This window comes from Arachis hypogaea, chromosome 8 (assembly GCF_003086295.3).
Source record: "Arachis hypogaea cultivar Tifrunner chromosome 8, arahy.Tifrunner.gnm2.J5K5, whole genome shotgun sequence".
Lineage (NCBI taxonomy): Eukaryota > Viridiplantae > Streptophyta > Magnoliopsida > Fabales > Fabaceae > Arachis > Arachis hypogaea.
The window spans coordinates 31,995,250-32,017,951 of NC_092043.1; the positions used below are offsets into that span (position 1 = coordinate 31,995,250).

The 22,702-nt window shown below is 32.0% G+C and overlaps 1 protein-coding gene and 1 long non-coding RNA gene across 3 annotated transcripts; one reads left to right on the forward strand and one right to left on the reverse strand.

Moving 5' to 3' along the window:
- The first annotated feature begins 2,454 nt into the window (after window positions 1–2,454).
- On the forward strand, window positions 2,455–8,997 carry LOC140174834 (uncharacterized). The gene is made up of 2 exons (XR_011864776.1): window positions 2,455–2,722; window positions 7,549–8,997. It is a non-coding gene; the product is annotated as an uncharacterized lncRNA (long non-coding RNA).
- LOC112707011 (homeobox-leucine zipper protein HDG2) lies at window positions 6,279–12,856 on the reverse strand. Of its 2 annotated transcripts, none has more exons than XM_025758555.3 (12): window positions 12,361–12,856; window positions 11,357–11,687; window positions 10,562–10,848; window positions 10,371–10,488; window positions 10,114–10,302; window positions 9,169–9,624; window positions 8,985–9,086; window positions 8,540–8,915; window positions 8,178–8,449; window positions 7,997–8,092; window positions 7,544–7,921; window positions 6,279–6,764 (listed from the first exon to the last, which is right to left on the reverse strand). In XM_025758555.3, the coding sequence occupies exons 2-11, from the start codon at window positions 11,480–11,482 to the stop codon at window positions 7,556–7,558; spliced, it is 2,388 nt and encodes a 795-aa protein (XP_025614340.1). In that variant the 5' UTR covers window positions 11,483–11,687; window positions 12,361–12,856; the 3' UTR covers window positions 6,279–6,764; window positions 7,544–7,555. The 2 variants fall into 2 exon arrangements, with proteins under 2 accessions (XP_025614340.1, XP_072057205.1); XM_072201104.1 differs by having other exon boundaries at window positions 11,345–11,687; window positions 12,361–12,835.
- Window positions 12,857–22,702: the final 9,846 nt, after the last annotated feature.

Here is a 22,702-nt window from a genome sequence, read left to right on the forward strand (position 1 = left end):
CGATGCACCATCAGACATTCAGACTCAACATATTCCCACCCAGCACTATCACACTCCTAAAAACTTGCTACATCAAACTTCGTCACTACATGCCTTTTAATCTCAATCAAACCTAATATATTCAGCCTATATTTATTCTTTAGGTCATTTATCATTCTCAACTTTCCATCCCTTCTCAACTCCCTAATATTCCACGAACTAAAGATCATTTTAAAAGACTATTACACGCCTTATTTTTATTCTTAGGTCTGCACCATCTTACTTTCACCTTTTGTTTCGTCAATATTCTTTTTTGAGAAATTTTTTTATTTTAAGCTTAGAGGATAGCCATGATATCATCTTCTTCGTTGTACAACATTGCACCAGACTCTACTGCTACTTCACATGTCCTCTTGTTTTCCAACATTTGCTCTTCCAAAGTTGAACTTTGTCAGCAATTTCCTCATGATTTTCATCTCCGTCTTCCCCCCTTTGAGTATCTCCAACTCCATCCCCACCCTGCACCAACATTCTCCAATCTACCTTCGATCCACTACGTCCATTTACAGCATTAATAACATCAACTTCCTTATTTGCCCAACTTCTGTCTTCAGCTTTATTTATAGACTTGTTCTCCCCATCTGAACCATTTTCCCCATCAATATCCTCAAAGTTCCCACGTCGCTAACCTCCCTGATTCCACCATTTTTACCTCCGACAGCTCCATCATCTCCATAGTCTCTATTTGCCAGGAGCTCAGCGTTATCAGCCCCTTCAATCCCTCTAATTCTATCATCCTCTAACTCCGCCGGTACCGCCATGACTTCCTCATTCCCAAATGCCTCTACATCGTCGCTTCCATCATTCACAACCTTCTCAACCACAACCCCGTCATTCACCAAAACAATACGGTTCACAAAGCCATGGCTCCCACGTTTCAACCCTCAGCCTTTTTCCAGCTCGTTGTGTTCGTGTGTCTTAGGTTAATTCAGCGCCTCCACCTCCATGAATCCTTCCTCTAGCTATTGCGTTATGAACGGGTCGGCTCTCCCTTAGGTTATTGTGCTCCACACAACCCGGACCACTTAACTTGCATGCCCCAGCACCCCTCAAGGTTGAGCTTGATGAATCAGTTGGGCCAAATGCATTTCATAGCCCATATTGTAATTACTAGTATTTTTGGGCTAGCTTTTTTTAATGCTAATGTTTATTATTTTTACCCTTATGGAACTCCTTTGCAGCACACAATTCAAGTTGTCAAAGATCCAAGATATGGTTTCATTCGAATCTTCTTTATTACTCATTATGGCACCCCCCCCCCCCCACAAAATCAGCACTTCCTTCAATAACATCATTATTTGATTTGTACGTCACCAAATTAAAATGATTCTCTTTTAAATTTTCATTAATCCACTTGTTTAAAATACTTTATGAAATTATCATTCCATCCTTAGCTTCTTTACTCGCTCGAGTCACCGCCATTAGCAGTTCAGTCGCCTGGTCTACGCATTCCGGTAGGTTTGTTTGCCTACCGACCTGACAGCCGCATCTGTACAGTTACCTACATTACTTTTTCTTTGTTGTTCACAGCTTGTGTCTCCATCAGCGTATCATTATCCAACTTACAACCTATTCCATATATCTCGCGCCCTACCTCTTTTACCAAAACATCAAAGCCGTTGATGCCTATTGTAATATGTATCCATTCGTTGATCACGTCCATAACACATGCATCAATTTGTACTCATCCAACACTGAAGCATTTACACCATTCCGTCATCGTATCACACCCAACTATTTCATCCCATTGACCTCCTATGGTTTTAAACATTTCCACAGACCAGACATGCAACGGAACTCCAAAATATTCTAACCACACGCTTCTGATTTTACTTCGCTATCCGATTCCTCCTATCTCCATACACTATAGAAAAATTGTAGAAGACTATTCATTTTAAAAGTGTATGTCTGTTCAACGCTTAACACACTATCAAAGGTCAGTAAAACTTTGTATGCCCTCAGTTCTCATACTTGGATGACTTGAGGTAGGTTTTTTGTAATCTGATCTTTCAAAGAGTTAAAATTAATAGCAATTGTTGTCCCTCCCACGAGGCTTTTCTGTAACCAGTCTAAATTTTTTTACCACAGCTACTTCCACATTTTTTGTCCACCCGTTTTCATGTAAATCTAGGTCTTTGGTCTCCTTTCTTGGTTCTTTTGTATTCATCTGGCTCAATGTTCTAAAAATCGGTTCGAACCGGCCGGTCAAACCGATCGAACTGTGAACCAGACCCAAGAACGACTCGGACAATCAGCAAAACTGCAAAATCTAAAAATCAGAATTGAACTGGTGAACCGGTCAGTCGAACCGAACCGTGACCCGGCCGGTTTTTAGCTGGCAACAGAACGCTGCCGTTTTTTGCCTCTGAAACCCTAAATGGCTAAATCAGTTACCAAATGTCCAAATCCCTAATTGCCTTCTTTGCTTCAGTGCTTCTCATTCATCGAGCTTCACTGAAGCTGCTTCAGAGGTGAAGTGAACAGAGAAGTGAGAACTGAAAACGCCTCACTCTCACACGGGTAGAGCCACCGCAGCAGCCGTCGAGAACTGAGAACACCTCACTGTCATCGTCGAGAACTGAGAACGCCTCACTCTCACCATCGTCCCTTCGCTGTCTCCCACTCTCCCTATTGCATGTTCTGTTGAAGCCTTGAAGGTGCCTTCCAGCTTCCAGAATTCCAGGTAATATTTTTTTTAGTTATGATTGTTTGATTTCTGATGAGTTTGATTTGAGTATTTCTTTGAATCTTTGATTTGGTGAAGCTCTGTGACAGTCACATGATGAACACCGAAACTGTAAACTTTGAAACTCTGTCTCCCTATTTTATTTTTCTTTGAACTGTGTAGTGTGAAACTGTAAACTGATTCAACATTCAACTGATCTTGCTAAACTGAACTGTGAACTTTGGTTAATAATTGTTGTTTACTGATTAGTGATTACTGAAACTGAACTGATTTTGCTTTGTTTATTGAACTGGATTTTGTTGTTTGTTCTTTAATTATGAATAATTTTGAATAATTTTGGATGTTGTTTGTTGTGAACTTGAGAGTTGATTAATTGTTTGGATGTTGTTTGTTGAGATTATTGGGTAGTGGGTTGCTGTGATATTATGATTGGATTGTATTATTATTGCTCTGTCTGTTCTGAAATTGATTAGTGATTTTCTGAATGTGAAATCAATCAAAGAAATTGATTTTGTGTTGTCGAAATTATTGCTAAAATGGGTTTGTTACTCTGTTGCTGCTGTTTTTTAATTTATGAGTATACTATTTTTGAATTTTTGTTGATAGATTTATTGATTTCAGAGTTTAGGGTGATTATTTGTTGCTGTGTTTTAATTTTAAACCAACTTGATGCTTTCAAAAAATTAACAAACAGCATATGTCCCACGTTATTGATTTAGAGCAAGGAAATCATGAAGATGATGTTGTTGTTTGAGGTCTTGGGAGTGCTGTTGATGATGGTAGTGTATTTCTCTTTTGCAGAAGATAGTGGTTCAAGCCACTCTCATTTCTAATATTTTTTACTTCATTCTTTAACTACAAAATTTGGTTTCTGATGCTTTTTAATGCTAAATTTGATTGATTATGTGGATATTTAGATACCCTTTTATTTATGATTCATGGAATTGAGAATTGGATTGTTTAGTACTGCTCTATCTGTATACTTGTTCTATATCTTGGTGTTGAGTCTCACAAATATTCTCAATTACTTATAGCTGTGATTTCCTTCTTGAATAGAATTTTATTTTTTCAAAAGAAATCATAGAGGATTAGGATTGTGGATTTTTTAATTTAGTGATGAATGTAAAGCTGAAGACGATGATGACAAAAGTGCTTGGAAACATATATTTTAAGAGAGTTTAAAAAAAATTTTGAGTTTGTAAATTAATAAGATCATATAGTTTTAGTGTGTTTATTTATATTTTATTTATTATTTCATTATAAAACGATTTTTTTGGTTCAACCACGATCGAACCGATTGAACCTGAAAATAGTGAACCAGTAGCTAGAGCAGTTTGATAACCGGTTCGATTTTCAGAACCTTGTTCTGGCCCTCTGTCTGAACCTCCTCGTGCTGTGGCCGGCGAATAATAGTGTTTGATCATCTTCTTTTCTTGGAGTTCTCTTCATTTCATTCGTACTTCACATTTTCCTATACTTCGTTTTTCCACAAAAATAACATTTTCTCTCAACCTCATTTAATTCATTTTCCTTATAGCCATCAAGGCCCCTCTCTTCATGATGTAACGTATAAATGCATATATATATATATAATTACTTTTTTGTTTTCGTGATAAATATATATTATTTATATATCTTGTCAAGTTAAACAATTAAAACAGTTTTCTCTTTAATATATCTTTAGAAAAGTTATCCACGAAAATTGAGAAAAATTCATTCTCTAATTTTCAATAATTTTTTCGATTCTAAATTTTTGGGTCTTTCTCTTGTTTTTTATACCTATTTCTTTCTGTATTTTTCACCCACACTCTCTTTTCCACGTTCTCTTATTTTTTAAAATCCTATTTAGTTGATTGTTAACCGTTAAGGATTGACTGCATTAATAAATATTTTTAGTTTTTTACTCAATGTTCTTTCTTAGTATATATTATCCATATAATATCATTGAAAGTGTTCAATAATCCTTCCGAAAAAAATCTCAACAAACTATTCTCCTAAATTGTTTTACGTAAGGTTTGTTGTGTTTAGTATGTGATAAAATATATAGAGTAAAATTTTATAGATGAAATCTATGTAATGTTGATGGCAATTATTGAAAACAGATAGATACCGCAACAATCCTTTGAGGTGGTGCATATTTTTCAAGAATCTTAGCAAACAAAGTAGTTGAGATGTTTTAGTCGCAACTATATGTGATCATGTAGAGATTCTTTAACAAGGATATGGATAAAGTTCTACAACATTAAAGCTTTGTTTTGATTATGAGAATAGAATAAAATAAGATATTGAAAATAAGATACAAAAAATATATAAACAAAAATTAATATTTTTATATTTTATTCGGTGATAAATTAAAATAAATTATGAAAATTTAATTTATTTTTATTTTTTATTTAAAAAATTAAAAAAAAATAATAATAAAAATATAATTATAAAAAAATTAATAAAAAAATAAATTATATTCCTCGTTAATATTTTAGTATTTTTTCTATTAGAATAGATACAAAATACATTAATTCAGTGTCTAAATATATTATTTCTATTTATATCTAATCTATTAAACGTGATTTTATGTTTCTATATTTTTATTTTAGTGTCCTATATCTTTATAAACAACTAGAACCTAAAATCTCGATCAAATCAAAGTACGTTACTTATAGAAATTAATCATATAAGTAATAAGCTTGATTATTGCGACATATATAGAAAAATAATAAAGTAATTCAATTCCCAATTACTGGATAACAATAATCAATTTTGACAAAATTAGACGCAGTTTTCAAACGATAAAAAAAAATAGAAAAAAGAAACATTATTCATTTCCCTTGATGTAAAATCTATGGACAAAGCTAGGATCATACTACATTTTAGGAGCAAATATCAGTATTATATATGAAGCAGAGACAAGTCAATTTGAACATTTGATATTTTGATGTTGAAATTGATAACCAACCCATACTTTCATATTTATGGGAGCTTGCTCCTTTTACTGCTGTTACGTTAGAGAGATTGACACTACAAGAAAACACTTTAAACATTTTCTTTTGTGCCTCTAAATCAACACCTAGATGTGGGATATGACATTAAACATGTTTATATGCCATATATACATAGGATTAAAAAATTAAATAGATAAATAAGTCATGATGAAATTTTTTATTTATCAACCTAAACTTCTAGAAAAAATGGTATCATGACATCAAAATTTTATATCCAAAAGATTTAGAATTTAATTTTTGGTAAACACTAAAAATAAAAAAAAATAGCATAAAACAAAGAGAAAAAAGACTTATCCAAAAATTAAACAAAAAAAAAACTCTTACTTAATTATATATGTTGTCTGCTTTTATTAGTTTATATTTTTTAAGAAACTAATATCATGACACCAGGAAAATTAATGAAAGCAACAATGCAACATACATCTCAAAATCCATATATATATAAAATAAGAAAAATATGAATGAGGTGAAGAAATTGATGTGAGAAATTAAATTAGCCACCGTTTAGTAGTGGTGCAAGCTTTCCATTAAACTTGCAAGTGCTAAAACACAAATAACAACAACAATAATAATATTAATTGATTAGCACAAGTGAAGAAGGAAGAACATAAGAGGGGGTACGTTAAAGCTAGACGCCAGTTACATATCCAAAAAAGCTAAGAACAACAATAAAAATTAAACCCTAGCTAAGAATAAAATATTAATTATGTTGTTTTGTCTTGAGAAGGTGATGAACGAAGAAGAGAATGAAGTAGTAATTAAGGTCTTAATCGAAGCCTCTTAGCTCGATATATAGCTTGTTTGGTATAATAATATTCAAGGGAAGTCAATTCCCGAACCTTAATCCTCTAAGCACTGATCATATAAAGTTGGTGATGATCGATGTGCAAAGAAGGGTTCATGCAATAAGGTGCGCTCTTGACTTCTCCCCCCATTTCCTTAGCTTGTTTTGTGTATAAGCCGAACTTCCCAAACATACACCTTCCTCCATCATTTCTCCAAAATGCAATGCACCCCCCATTTTCCTTCTTCTAATACAACTGCATATCAAGGTTTAAACCAAAGACATTAATTCACGCTTCCAATTTGTTAGATCATGTACATTATTAGAAAATGTAAGTGTTTATTATTATAGGAAAAGTACATGTAGATAATGAAAATATTAAACAATTTGAACAATGGATATTTTGGATGTTCAATTCACTAGGTGTATGGATAGTTATTCTAATATTAAGATTGAGGAATGCTAGGGGCCAGCAACTTTGGTATTTTGTAACCATCAATTGGTCATCAATAGTATTTTTAATGGTATGAAATTACATCCAATGATGAGAAATCACTCACTTTTTTTTTATGGTTAAATACTAGCCAAAAAACACAAAAAGTTGTTGGTCCTTAGACTTTTCCATTAAAATTTAGGTGAGTAATTTGAAAATGTGATGTGTTTTACTTGGATTGGGCTAATTTTAGAGCTGTTTAAAAAAAAATCATTAGTTACCTAACATAACCCATTATTATATTATATACACATAGACCTTAAATTTAGCATATGAGCATAATATTTCTCACTCAAACCCTAGTTTCCAGCACCAAAAAGGGACAATAACACCAAGAATGAACCGTATAAATCATGAATTAGGTTTCATCAATGTTTTGTTGATCATATTAGTGGCGAATTTAGAAAATAGGACAAAAATGATATAAGAAATAACATGGATCAGAAATGGTCAAATTATGTACCAAAAATTCTAGAAAAGATTGTGATTTTATTTTTATTATGTGGCGTCAATTAGGTGAGAAATATAATGCAAGTTCATACCATAGGTTTTCTTTATGAAGGAGCTTCTCCAGATAAAGAAGCCTTAATTCTCTCAACAGTGCAAGCAATAAGGTTGTTAACAGTGGCAACAGAACCAAGAGACAGCTTGGCGGTTGGAACGGAATCAACCAGTATTTGAAACGCAACAGTTAAGAGAGAACCACCATGTCCACCGGCTTCGCTGCCTCCGTCCGGCGTTGTCCCGTCCGGAAGAATAGCGAAGCCAGAAGGAAGAAGCGCCACATAGTCAGGATCTCCTCCATTCAGAACCACATTCATGGCAACAATGTCCACTGGGGCATAGATCACAAATGACCCAGTTGAATCCGTGCAACTCTCTTGCAATATCAACATGTTACTCTGGCTTGAATTCGCACTCTGAAACAAAGAAAAGCATTTTTCAATATATATATACTAAATAAAGTAAATTGTAGGTCAAAGTACGTAACATACGTTGACTCGAAGGAGAGAGACACAATTTCCAGTATCTCTTCCATTAGCAATATGTGCCATTTCTTGAACAACTCCACCATTGGAAAGGATGTCCCACTGTTTGATTTTTCCAAAGCTAGTTAGACATACATGAAGAGTAGAAGAAAGATTTTAACTGAATTTGATAGTTAAAAACGGTGACCTCGCTTCTGGAATTCTCGTCACGGAGGAATTCAAAGACCCTTTTAGGAGGTACTGGGAGCCAGAAAGAAGTAGCAGCACTGAGAACAATGCCAGGTGGCCTTCCAGGGTCATCCACACTCTTACGTGTCATGACTCTGACGTCATCCGCACCCGTTCCAGAAAGCGTTGTCCACGTGTGCGCCGTTGAAGCACTCACTCCAGCACAAAAGCTTATCACCATTCTCTCCGCCAGTTTCAGCATGCTCTTCCTCCCTTCTTGATTTGTTATCACTGTTAGTTCTCAAAAAAATAAAGAAAAAAAGGAAGTTATTTATTAATAGTAGATGTAGGCTTAATTATTGTAATTAATTATTTGCGTACCTCCAACATCAACGGTGGGAATGTTAGTTGCCATGGCACTAGCGAGCCTTTCACACTGGCGATCCAAGGTTGCAATCCAGCGTTTGGCACCGAAGGCGTGACCAGAGCTAACAAGCTGCTTATAGAGACTATGAACGCCTCTGTCATCAACTTCAACGTGCTCAACCCATATGACCTTGGAGTAGCCGTTGGGCATTTCTTGAATCAAGCAACCAGAAGGCCTTCTCCTGCACCTGGCCGAAGGACTAGGCCGCAAATTGTCCAACGACACGTCCACCACTGCCCACGTGCCGTCCGCGTGCTGCTTACAATACCTTACGAAATAGCTCTCTCTTGTTGGCACCAGCGGCGAAGGCACTTGTAACTCCGCCGTCATCTGCATCAGTACATATTAATTAACAATATGCATTCATGCTCCTCTCAATCCATGTATATATACACATACCACTTGCAAGGCACCGTTATAGTTTCCTGCTACCCCTGTTGATAGAACTTCTAGAGTCACCGCTCTTGAAACTATTCCAGAGAAAACCGTCGACCATTGGTTCTGATCAAACAAAAACAAATATTTTTTTTATTATCATGCATCTTGACAGAAATCTCAACATGCAATTGATTAGTATTATTACCACATCCATGAGAATCTCAACAAGGTTAACATGGTTCATGATGACAACAGCGGTTTCTCGTGAAGCCTCACATTTGAATCCATTAGGTTTGGGTCCGATTCCACGGGGGAAAGATCTGACATATTCATCCTCGTTAAGCACAGTGGTGGCACCATCAAGTGTGGTCAACCAAAGAGGCTCACCCATCTGTGCCATCCCAATCAGCTCCTCCATGGCCGCTACGGCCAGCTCTATTATCATTGGCTTGTCTGCTTCAGTGGGCCCACTTATTGGCCTCAGAAGATCTCCGGCTCCACCTCCTCCGTACATGTCGCCGCCACCCATGCCCGCTTGCCCACCGAAACCACCAATGCCGAGTTCTAACGGACGTGCTGGAACTGAGGATGATGAAAGGAGTGGGTAGTTCACCACTGGCTTCCCCACGTACTTTGCAGCAATGGCAGAAATCCGATCAATCTGAACATCAAAAGTAACAAACACAAATTAAACACTTCAAGTCTCATCAACTTCAACTACATATATTCTTGAATCTAGGGTTTGTCGGATAGAGGGGGAAATGTTGTTTTGTTACCAATATATACTGTAATTGCAAGTGTTTAAAATTACTAACAATTTATTTAATTTAAAGTGTAAACTTACATGCAATTATGTACAGTTGTATTCATCTAAGATTGATAAGTAAAAAATACTGTTAGATAATTTAATATGTTCTTTTAACCATTCTAAACGAGTTTATAACTTTGTGCTTGTGGCTAGTGTAGTATATATTTAGAGCAAGGCACTTATTCCCGTGTCAGACTAATTTAACACGATAAATTAGTGGGAAACTGTTGGTTTCAACTTTGATTACACGTTTTTCACAATTATTATTTGGCAAATAGTAAGTAGCAAGAAACAGAGAGAAGATTGTTATTGTTGGTAAGGTGCATATTGTATGTAGTATACCTCTTCCCTTAGCCTGGCATTTTCAAGCCTCAAGTGATGCTCATCAAAAGACATTTCTCCAATGGCGGTTGGTCCACCACAGTTGGGGCAAGAGGCATTGCTAAGAGCCTCCCTATACCTCATGTTATCCGCTCTCAGCTTCTCGTTCTCTGTCCTTAGCTGCGTGTTCTCGTGCCTCTCATGTTGCGTCTGCACGGATATTAACATGTATATTTATTTGCGTGTCTTTTGAAAGAAAGTGCGTGGTTAGTGGTTACCTTCATTTGAGTGCGCTTGTTCTGGAACCAAAACTTCACTTGCAATGGCTCTAACCCTAACTCACGGCTCAGTTCCTTCCTTTGCTTGTCATCTGGGTGCGGACACTCCTTAAAGAATCTAAAGGAACCAAAATAAATAAATAAATCCAAAAATGTGAATATAAAATTGATTATCGTTTACAGCTGCTTACGCTTCCATTTCCTGGATCTGGTGCTGGGTGTGGCGGTGGTAACGCTTCTTCTTGTTAGGGCGGGGGTCTTGGTCCTCGCCGGAGGCGCCACCTTCTTGGTTCTCGCTGCCGGACTTGGTGGCGCTGTCGAACTCGTCCTCTCGGATTCTAGGGACGTCGCTCTCCGGCGTGTTCTGACCCATCTCGAGGCCGTGGTGGTGCAATTGACCACCTTCCATCATGTTGGCTTGAAACATATCCATGGATCTTTGGTGATGTGTCTCCGAACCCTTGTTGTGGTTCTCAATCTAACATCAACAGAATACGAGGTTTATAGTACAAGTACACTAAGTCATTATTCTTTTATTAATTTCTTTTTTAATGTTACTATTTTTCTTTATCTATTTTGTTAGTGTTGAAAAATGGTGAAAAAGGGTTTATGGTTGTGCTGAAAACTTGGGTGGTGAGTGGGGTTTGACTAGAGTACTAGATTTATGTTTTTGAGGTAAGCAACTGAGCTTCCAAACAGTGAAAATCGAAAAGGATAACGCGCTTTACGAATATCGAGAAGGATGTTTATTTTGCAACTGGTAAAAAAAATTAAAAAAGAAAATAAAATGGCGCTGTAGACTGTGATGAATCCAGACATAATACATAGACAAGTAGCTAGTCAAATTAGCATCAAATATGGGAAACAAGAACAAGAAAATTGTTACGAAAATTTTGAATAAGGATGTTGAAATTAATAATTAAGCGACTAATTAATTAATTAATTAATTAAATTAATTTAAAATTGAAGCGCACCAATTAATTAACCTGGCCAAGAGAGAGTCCAGAGGAAGACGAAGATCCAAACCCACCCCCAAGGCTGTTTCCATTGTTGGTCCTTCCGATCATCGATGACATCATGTTTCTCGCCGGAATCATAATACCGGCTGGCATATTTCTCCACAACCCCCCAAAACAACACACAACAACAATAATAATAGTAATAACAATTTTGTTATTGGCTTAGAGAGTTAGATTTTCTTAGACCCTTTTACTAATTCGATGAATTCAGCTTCCGATCCAAGTTTGAATCCTTTAATTTCTCTTTAGATTCTTGCAGCTGGTACGGCGGTGTGGCAAGGCTAATGTGCGTACGTCACTACAGATAAAAATGAAGTTAACATAATAACATATTAACATGTATAACATATATAATAATAAGCAACGTGATCAAATAAAATAAAATTTAGGCAAATTAGAAAACGTTGACGTATTAATTAAGGGCTTCTTATTATACTATTTTTTCAGAGTGAGAGAATTATGTGTAAGGAAGAAAAATTAATGATAGTAGAGGAGGGTTGGACTAAAATTTTTTCTGAGTGTTTCTAAGGATTTCCGAAAGAAATGTGATGTAATATATGACATATATATAAGTGACTGAAAATGCAGAGAAGAAAAGTGTACTATTGTTGACAATTTTCTGAAACTACAAAAATCAACTCACAAAGGATCATATCAGGATATGAAAATACAGTAATAATTTCTTTTTGTTTAAGAAAACAAGAAAAAAAAAGGGGAATATATAAGGCCAACGAAGATCTAGGGAAAAAAAAATAAAAAAAATCCAAGGATAGTTCTTGCTTCCCTTTATATTTAAGCAAACCTACCGTTTCCTTTTCACATTCTAGCAACCCTAGCTATATATGCAAGAGTGAAACCAACTCACTCAAAAATAAAAAAATAAAAAAAATCAAAAGGAAGATTTCAAAGACAGCAGCACCGATTTGGTTTGAAGAAAAAATAATAATGAATGATCTGAAACTCTCACTTACCAGTGAGGTGTGGTAGTTGCTGGGGAAGCTATAGCTATATATGTATAATAAGAAGATAAAGGCAGTTAATTTAGATCTGCTTTTGGGGTATAAGCAGAAGCTTGTTGCCTTAAAAGGGAGCCTTTTGAGGGATAACAAAGGTTGTTTTGAGGAGAGTTATGGAAAAGGGTTGGTTATAGGGTAAGCAGTGAAGAAAGGTTGAAGGTAGGAAAAAGAAGAAGAAGAAAAAAAAAGATGATGTTCACATGGAGGAAGGAGAAGAGAGAAAGAGTGAGGACAAAGGAATTGAATTGAAGGATGGAAGAAAGAGAGGAGAAAGAGGGGGATGGAGAAAAATGTGGCAGCGATGAGTTATTGCTGAGCGTATTGAGATGGTGCAATTGCATTAAATGGTGGTGCGAAAGAGGTGTGTAGTAATTTGCTAGTGACTAGTGAGAGAAAGTGAAAGAGAGAGAGAGAGAGAACCCATATTTATTTTTTATTTTTTTTTATTTTTATGTATTTGGGCATTGGGAGAGAGTTGATAGAGCAACCAATGACGGCTACCAAACCAGTTAGTTTTTTTTTTTTTTTTTTTTTTTTAACTTAGCTTCCATTCTATATTGAATTCACTTTTTCGCATGATCTACTATATGATATGATATACGTTCTCTCCATGTTGTTGGGGGTTATTTTTTTTTTTTAATAAATCTCTACATATAAGTTAATTAATCAAAATAAATTTAACAAGTCTTTAATATTCACTAATATCACCAACACCTCCTCTTTTTCTTTCTCTTTTTTTTATTAAAATTTTTTTCTTTTATTTTTCTTCTTCTTCTCTATCATCTTTATTATCATGATTATCATTATTATAGTCAATATCGTCATCTTCTTTTTATACGTATCGTTGTTATCGTTTTCATTATCACCGTTATTATTATCATTATCGTAGAATTTTTACCATATTGATGACATTGTCTGATCCAAAATTGATTTTGGATACATTTCTATTGATAATTCAGTCATTTTTGTGTGATGTTTTGTGTCGTAATCATTAAAAAAATATTTTGGTGTATTAGTAACAGAATTTTAGTATAAAAAAAAAGAAATTTATGTGTTATTATTAAAAAATTTCGGTGTATTTTTATTTTGATAAGTTCTACATAATTTAAAACTCTTTCTCTTCTCTCTCCTCATCTTTTACTACTACTTCTTCTTCTTTTTCATCATCATCATCATCATCATCACCTTCTTCTTCTTCTTTTTCTTATTCATCTTTTTCTTTTACCTTATCAAGTTTCTTCTTGTTTTACCCTCTTAACAAGAATAACAACAAAAAAATCAAACAAAGAAGAAGAAGAAATACACAATGCTATAAAATTACTTGAAAGAAGATGAACCTACATTCATTCAACTAAAAAAAGAAAGATATAAGAAAAAAAAAAAGAAGAAAAAATGCATTAAAGAAAATATTTTTGTGCATTTGTAGCAAAATTGGTGTAGAAGCTCTGAATTTGAATTATTATTCTGATGAATCTGTTTCATTCTCGTTTTGGTGTATTTTAAAAAACTTTTGGTGTATTTTAAAAATCTTTCGGTGTATTTTAAAACTTGTTCGGTGTATTTGTAATCTGATAAGTTTTAAATAATTCAAAATATTTCCGCTTCCTCTTCTTCATTTTCTGCTGCTACTTCTTCTTCTTTTTTATCATCATCATCTTCTTCTTCTTTTTTTCTTATTCATCTTTTTCTTCTTGTTTTACCTTCTCAAGTTTCTTTTTGTTTTACTCTCTTAACAAAAATAAAAACAAAAAATTAAATAAAAAAATAAGAAATACATAATGTTGTAAAATTAATTGAAAAATAATGAACCTACATTCATTCAACTAAAAGAAAGAAAGAAATAAAAAAAAAAAGAAAAAATGCATTAAAAAAATATTTTTGTGCATTGTAGCAAAATTTTTGTGTAGGAGTTTTGAATTTGAATTATTATTGTGATGAATCTGTTCCATTCTCGTTTTGGTGTATTTTGAAAAATTTTCTGTGTATTTTAAAAAATTTTTGGTATATTTTGGAATTTTTTCAATGTATTTGTATTTTGATAAGTTCTGCATAATTTAAAATCCTTTTTCTTTTTCCTCCTCATCTTCTACTGCTAATTTTTTTCATCTTTTTATTTTATTTTCTCAAAATTAAATCAAACAAAAAAAATACATAATGTTGCAAAATCAATAGAAAGAGAATGAGAAAAAAATATAGCAACAACAGCAACAATAAAAAGAATGACGATGAGGATGAAACACGCAAAGAAAAAAGAACACGAAAAAAATGAGGAGAAACGTAAAGAAAAAGGAGGAGGGGGAGGAGGAGGAATACGGAATACAAAAGTTGAAGGAGGAATACGAAGAAAAATGGCTCACAGGTGCATTATGTAAGTGAATTTTGTTAAATTAGGGTTAATTTATTTAAACCTTTTTTGCCAAAAAAAATTGTATGTATAGCGAGACTATATTTTTTTTTACCTTAGAATTCCTAAAACTTATTTAAGCATATAAATAAATAATTTATGATTATTTGACTAATGTTTTTTTCGTATTAAAATCGTCCTTTTTATTTTTTTGGACAAAAATACCTTCACTACTACCAACACAATTACTTCCTTCACCACCACCACCACCAACACCAACACCACCGCCACAACCTCTACCAACACCACCACCAGCACCACCACCACCACCAACACCACCACCAACGCCGCCGTCCTCCCACTCTCTCCTTTCCCCTTCCCCCTCCCCCTCCCTGCCTCCCCTTGCCCTCACCCCCACCCCCACCCCCACCCCACGTCCCTTCCCCCTCCCCGTCTCCCCTTCCCCCACCCCCACCCCGCATCCTTTTTCCTTCCCCCTCCCCCTCCTCGTTTCCCCTTAAAATTAAAGTTCATTATACATATAGGAAAAGTATAGGTAACTAATAACATTCTTGAACAATGTGTGAACAATGTGAATTAATAGAATTAAAAGAGTAAATTTAATGAGTAGCATTAAATTAGGGTATAATGTACTTGTATTTGATTGGTGGTTGTTCATGTTGTTCAAGATAATCATTGTTCCCCTAACACTCCCCATATATATAACAGACCCAACACTATATATAAGTAAAACCCAATAGAAGAAAGTCTGAGCAAATACAAAGGTCCAAACAAATTAGATTTTTCTTCTTCTTTCTCTTACTGTATTTCTTCTATTTTACATACATTTAAGGTGGTCAAACTCATGTGTCTAAATAAATTTGTGAAATTGGCCTAAACTCGATTCATAAATTTATAATTGTTATGAATTTTTTAATACATATATATATATATAAACATTTAAATTTAACTATTTTAATCTCAAAACATATAATAATTAAAATGATACATTAGTACAACAATTACAATATTAAATTTTTTTATCATAATGCATTTAGTTCAACATAAAACACACATAAATAAGCCCTTTATATAATACAACCAAAAAAATAAAAAAATAAAATAATAATTAAATATTCTAATAAACTAAAAATTTAACACTAAAATCCTCTATTCTAATAAATTAAAAATCTAAAACTAAAATCCTCCAATATCTTCAATTTTTTATAGCATTAACATCATTATATTCACCATAAAATTACAATAAAACATCATTAACAATTAATAACTACAAAGTTATAGTTTTCAAACTTTAAAATATCAGAAAAACTATGAAATTACAGTAATATAGATTAACAACTAAAAAATATAGTAACTCAATACATAACTATAATTTTTCTTTTAAATACCTTAATGGAATAGAGAAGCCAGACATAGTTGTGCAGATAAACAACCGGCGGTTGTGCATAAACAAACGACGACAATGCGATAGGACAAAAGACACGGCGAATGGTGGCAATGCAATAAACAATGACAGCGCGGCATACGATAGATACTCCACCTCCACGTGCATCAAAGCATAACATAACAGAGAGCGAGAATAAGGAGAAGCAGAGCAAACTCAGGCAGAGAGTAGAGAGCAACATGGGCACATTGGAGACGCAGACGAGTGGTGACGAACGACGGACGACAGACGGACAGAGGTCACGACAATAAGAGAGATAGATAGAGAAAGTGAGAGTGAGAGAACGACAGAGAGGGAGAGAAATCTAAGTGACGAGCCAATTAGAACTGGATTGTTATTCTTCTTTTATTTTAGACTAAAACGACGATTTTTTAGACAAAAGACACCCAAAGCAAACTCGCTAACTCAAGTTCAAACTCGTAATTTTGATTGAGTTTATGCGAGTCCAACCAAGTCTACCCGAATTTATATTAAAAAAAGGTTTGTATCCGAATTAATTCGATTTTGCTACCTAAATTCGTAAAAACCTAAATTTATAAAGTTGTACGGAAGTTCTCACAAATTTAACAACAATGCATAGATTCTTTTTATATTCTTCCAGAAATTATGGTTCACTACACAATTTTCTTTCTATTGGTTGTAGAAATTTTTTGTGGATTTGAAATAGTTAGGATATATTTGGTGATCTGTGCAAAAATCCTCTTGCATATGTTAAATTTTTCTAATCATTGGAAGTATAACGAAAAACACACAATATAGTTATTTCACACGAATTAAAGTTGCTATCCCTCATAGTAAAATCAACTAATACAAATAATCAATTCTCACCTTCATTTTCTGTTTCTATCACCATACAAGATTTTCCACACAAAATTATTCAAGATTCTACTAGTCCTTTTTATATCCATCTAATTAAGAGTCCAATTTTAATCTTTATCACACCTACCCTAACTATAAACAATTACCAATGGTCTCGATTCATTTTTATAGTAGTCATTTCAAAAAACAAATATAGTTTTTTTTTTATTGGTACAATATATACCTCCACCTTCTCTTGATGATCCTCTGTTCTATGCTTGGAATCAGTATAATAATTTTGTCCTCCCCTAATTATTCCACTCTCTTTTCTTAATCTGTCTCTTAAGTGTTATTTACCTTACTATCACTTTTTTTGTTTGACTAGACCTCCGTGAGAGTTTCTCCCAATTTAGCTTTGTACACATATCTTAGATGCATGAAAAAGTTTATGTATTGAAACAGTACAATTTTTCTGTCACATAATAGTATACATCCTTAAAAAGTTTATTTTCATTTTATCTTATCAGTTTAAATCTGGTTAATTAGTACTGCTACATTTTTATGGAAGATGGAATTTCTTTTGTATTACTGTATATTAAATATTTTTTTATTGTTTAGCTATTTCTGAATTCGACAGGTTAAAGACTAATTTGTTGCAGATCTGAATTCTATTTAAGGATTTGTCGTTTGCCAATGAATTACTATATATACAAAATTAAATTTAAACTCTCAACACTTATTTAAACGGACGAGTGATGAACACACTATTAATCTAAGTTAGTTATATTAAAGGAATCTTTATTATTGCATAGTATCAGCCATCTTTTAATTTGCGCGGTAAAATTGAATTTATTTGCATGTGTGAACGTAATAATATAATTAAGCATTGACCCCTTGACTTTGAACACGCACAGTGATGAGTCATGTATGAATGCATGACACACCGTCGGAAACTTTATTTGATTGAAGAACTTTTTATCATCCTTAATATTAAACTAGTAGTTACTCTTCTCATTCTTTCTTAATTGTTGTCCCAATTATTTTTCCGAACTTTTTTTTTCTATATTCAGCCTCATTTAGATAGATATTATATGTAATGGTTAATTTTTTGGATCTAGTGATTTAGCTTGAAATGACCTAAAAGTTGTTAGCATAAAATTGCCCTAACATTCCCGAGTCTCAAACTCATAACATTTTTATCGAATAAGGGAAAAAATATTAAAAAGTAATACTGTTTAAATTTTTTAAATAAAAAATATTTGTGAAAAGGTAAAATTTTGAAAATGAATAATCATTTAATTTCCCAAAATTTAATATATATATATATATATATATATATATATATATAACTTTTAATCTAAACATTATTATAAATAAAAAATAACTAGAATTATTTTCTTAAATACACATTATTAAAACATGTTTAATTTCAAGTAAATATCCAAGTATTGTACAATGCATTCTTGTGGCCAATTTCCAAGGATACATTTAGTTTGCATTTTTGTTTTTTATTTTGATTCTAGTAGTTTTGTTTTTATAGTTTTTAAAAAAAATAAGAAATAAAAATATAAAATAAAATTTTATTATTTTTACTGTATTTTTTCACAAAATTTTATAAAATTTTAGAAACATAAAATATTAAAAATAAAAATAAAATATATAAATATAAACCAAACATACCCTATGTTTTCAATAATTTACTCTTTGCTTGTATGATGGGTGATAACAAACAATGGAAAATGAAAGAAACAGAAAGAGAAAACTCTTTTTTTTAATATTTATATTAAGAGAAAATAAAAAGACACAAGAGTCTATAAAATAGGAAAATAATAAAGCTAACGGGACCTCAGCAAGCTAACCATATGTCACCTCATCTTCACTACTTTTTATAATATTTAATGCTTTCATTATTTACTTCATAAAAATGTTTTTAAAAAATATGAAAATGATAGAAAATAAAAACAGAAATCAAATAATCTATAACTTTTTGTTATTATCAACATCACTATCTTATTTATTAAATTTGGAAAAGAAGAAATGTAAAAAGGAAATCAACAACGGATAAAACATGCATTTATGACAGAGTGATTAAAACTATGTTAGAATTCAGAAATGTTTGGTAACAAAAAAAAAATCAACCAAAAAACAGTCATAACTTATCTTATTTAACATTCATTAATTATTGCGATAATTAATAAATACTAAATAAAACAAATTTTAACTATTTTTTTTGTTTCCCTAGCATTACCGATTAGAATTAGACATGTTGCCCATCATGTTCATTGTCCTGCACATTCTATGTGGAAAAAAATGACCTCTTATATATAGTAGCATTTCACCTCTCTTTCATTCTTGTTGAGTACTTATCCCTTGAAATATGACATGAAAGAGTAATGTTTAGGAGATCAGTTAATATTAGTTAATTTTTTTAAAAATTATTTTATTTATTTTAAATTTTAAATTATAAATCTTAAACCTTAGATCTTCGACAAACTGATGAGAACTCTTAGAATTAAAAAAATTAATTAATATTAATTAAATTAGTTCTCTCTATTTTCTCGACATGAATAATAAAAAGATGGTGTCAATTAACCTTCCGACTAGTAGCATTTAAGATTCAATCGTTCTATACACGTTTTTTCAAAGGATAACAATATTGGGAAATTTAATTAGTAATGACAATGAGGAATTTTTTGACTCGGACATATCCAAAAGAAAATAGATGAGAGTTTTCCTAGGGCCAATGTCCATGACTTAACAATATGCTAATGTGTTATATTTGCATTACATCATAAATGTCGTCAATCCGCCATTGAAGATGATACTTTTACATTTATTATTGTGACCAAATTTAAGACAAGAATTAGATATAATAAAATGTACATCATGTTGTGTCTGATCTTATATGAGTATAATGTATCATACGTATAATTATAGACATATATTTGGTGAAATAAATGAGCCAAACATTCAAAGTTGGCCATAAATAATAATGATTTTGGTATTAAATTACAACTATATATGTCAATATATAATATCGTTTTCAATTTAAAAACAAAGAGGAAACGCATTTGTAGTGTATGTATATATATAGAGCTTAACACATAGTAATTGCTTAACACGTACATGTATATATAATGCATTTATTGGAAATAAGAAAGTTGAAAGGCATTCAAGATAAATATAAATCCAAGGAAAACATACATGACACCCAACTAGGGTGCAAATCAGTGTTAGCATCTCCAACTTTATGAATGTTGTTCGAGCTAATTCTCAATATATATGTATCTACCTACTGATATTGAAGCATTGTTATTAATAAGAACATAGTAATGATATGCATGTTGTGTATAACTTAACTTTATGATTCATTGTGTATATAAAACAACAAGTTAAACATTTTTAATGATTTGCTAATATAATACATATCCTAATTGCTATATGACATAAGATTGTATTCGATCTTTTTGCTTTAAGTCAGCGTCTTCACGATGATGAAAGCTATATCATCATGAATTATATTTGAGAGTATATGTATTAGTATAACGTCTAAATTAGAACGTATGTTAATAAAACTAGAACGTATATTACTTAAGAAAACTCATACACACAGATAACAAAAGTAAATAAAAAATGCGATCGGATAAAAAAGTTTGGAAACAAAAATGATATATGATAATTAGTTCATTTATTTTGTTAACATAGTAGTTGTTCTGAAGTGTTACATAAAATAGAGATGCAAATATTGGGCTTGGATTATTTATGATCCAAACGTCTGAAGTTGTTCCTTCCTATGTCTTTGGACGGTAGTTGAAAATATTTGTAAAAGATTTTGATATCAAAGTCAGTAAATATTTAGAGTTTGTTTCATTGAGTTTATAAGAAAAAAATTTGAGTTTTTTTTTATTTTTATCAAAAAATAAAAGTAATTTTATATTTGAATATCTTATAAAAAAGATTTTTTTATTTATCAATTATATTTAAGTATAATAATATAAAAATATTTTTTGTTTATTTATTATGTAAAAAATATTTTTTAAACAAAATTTAAAAAATATAAATTATAAATTTTTTTAAAAAATTTAATTTTTTAGTATTTTTATTTTTATTATTAAAAATTTATTAAACATATTAAAAAAATAAAAAATATTTTTTTTCAACTAAACGACGTTTAACAAGTACTTAATAAAGTGTAAGTAAAAATTGAATAATTATGTTATTTGAAGTGTGTGATATTTATAAAGATATTAGTATAACAGATTAGTTGATAATGGGAATTCTGCACTAGAACACTGCATTTATTTTCCTGTGACTCTAGACAGTTTTACATGTTGGGAAGTTATTCTTTTGGATGCATGAGATTAGAGTGAACGAAAGAAGGGAGAGTTGAACACAAGTTATTGAATTGTTAGTATAAAATTTTAAAGGTTAAGTATGATTTTGGTTGGTTATAAATTTTTTTCGTTTTTAACTTTGTTTTGCTTGTAAAATTGTTCTTAAGGTTTAACTTAGTTTTAAAATCGTCCTTCGGACTAAAATATTCTTTCTCTTTTTCTCCAAAATCAACCAGAAGCAGAAGATGCAACAACAATAAAATAAGTAAACATTAAAAAAAAAATAGATAATGGATCAATAAATCTGTATAATAAATAATAAAACAATGTAATCAACCAAAAGCATAGAAAGAAGCAGAAACAAAAGCAAAAGAGCAACAACAACAATAAAACAATATAATCAACCAAAAACAGAAGTAGAAGCAACTAGAAGCCACAATATAAAAGAATCATAATAAAAAATCAATAACATAATAAAAGCAGAAGTAGAAGCATAATGGAAATAAAATCAACAACATAATAGAAACAAAAATAGAAGCAAAAGAACAATAACAACGACGAGTGACCAGCGAGAAGGACGAGGAGCTGCTGCGACCAGTGAGAAGCAGCGACGACCGGCGACCGAGCGAGGAGGAAAAACAGAAACAACGAGCGGCGCACGACGTCCACCCTTACAGATCTGCTGGCGTCGATGTTGAGGAACAGCGACAAGGACCGAACGACGAGGAGTAGCGGCAAAGTCCGAATGACGAGGAGTAGCAACGGTGGATTCCCTTCTCTTTTCCTTACCCCCACTTCTTCCCTGAAAGCCTCCTTTCCCCAACGTAATTTCCTTCCCGAGCTCTTTAATCCGTTTTCTTTTTTTTTTAATTTTATATTTTTTTAATTAAGAATAATTTGATAAAAAAATAAAATTTTGATAAAAATGATGATTTTAAAAGTAAGTTAAACCTTAGAAATGATTTTATAAACAAAAAGAAGGTTGGAACGAAAAAAAATTTCAATTTTCCTACCTTAGATTACTTAACCCAAATTTTAACTAATTGAGATAGCTATATTCTATAATACAGATCTACTAATTTGTTTATATAAAGTTTAGAAGAGCTAATATCTTCATTGTTCAAAAAATTTTGTTATTAATATAAGAAATAATAAATAGTTATTTACTTGCTCTTTAAGTTAGATCAAGAAATTCGAATTGATATCCAATTAGATAAAATAGTCTATTTTATTTATTGAGTCAGATAGGACAAAAATAATCTTAATTTATTGTTGATTTTTTTATATATAATTATAGACTTTAATATTTTAAATTCATTTAAATATAGTAATATTAGTATTAGCATATATAATTAT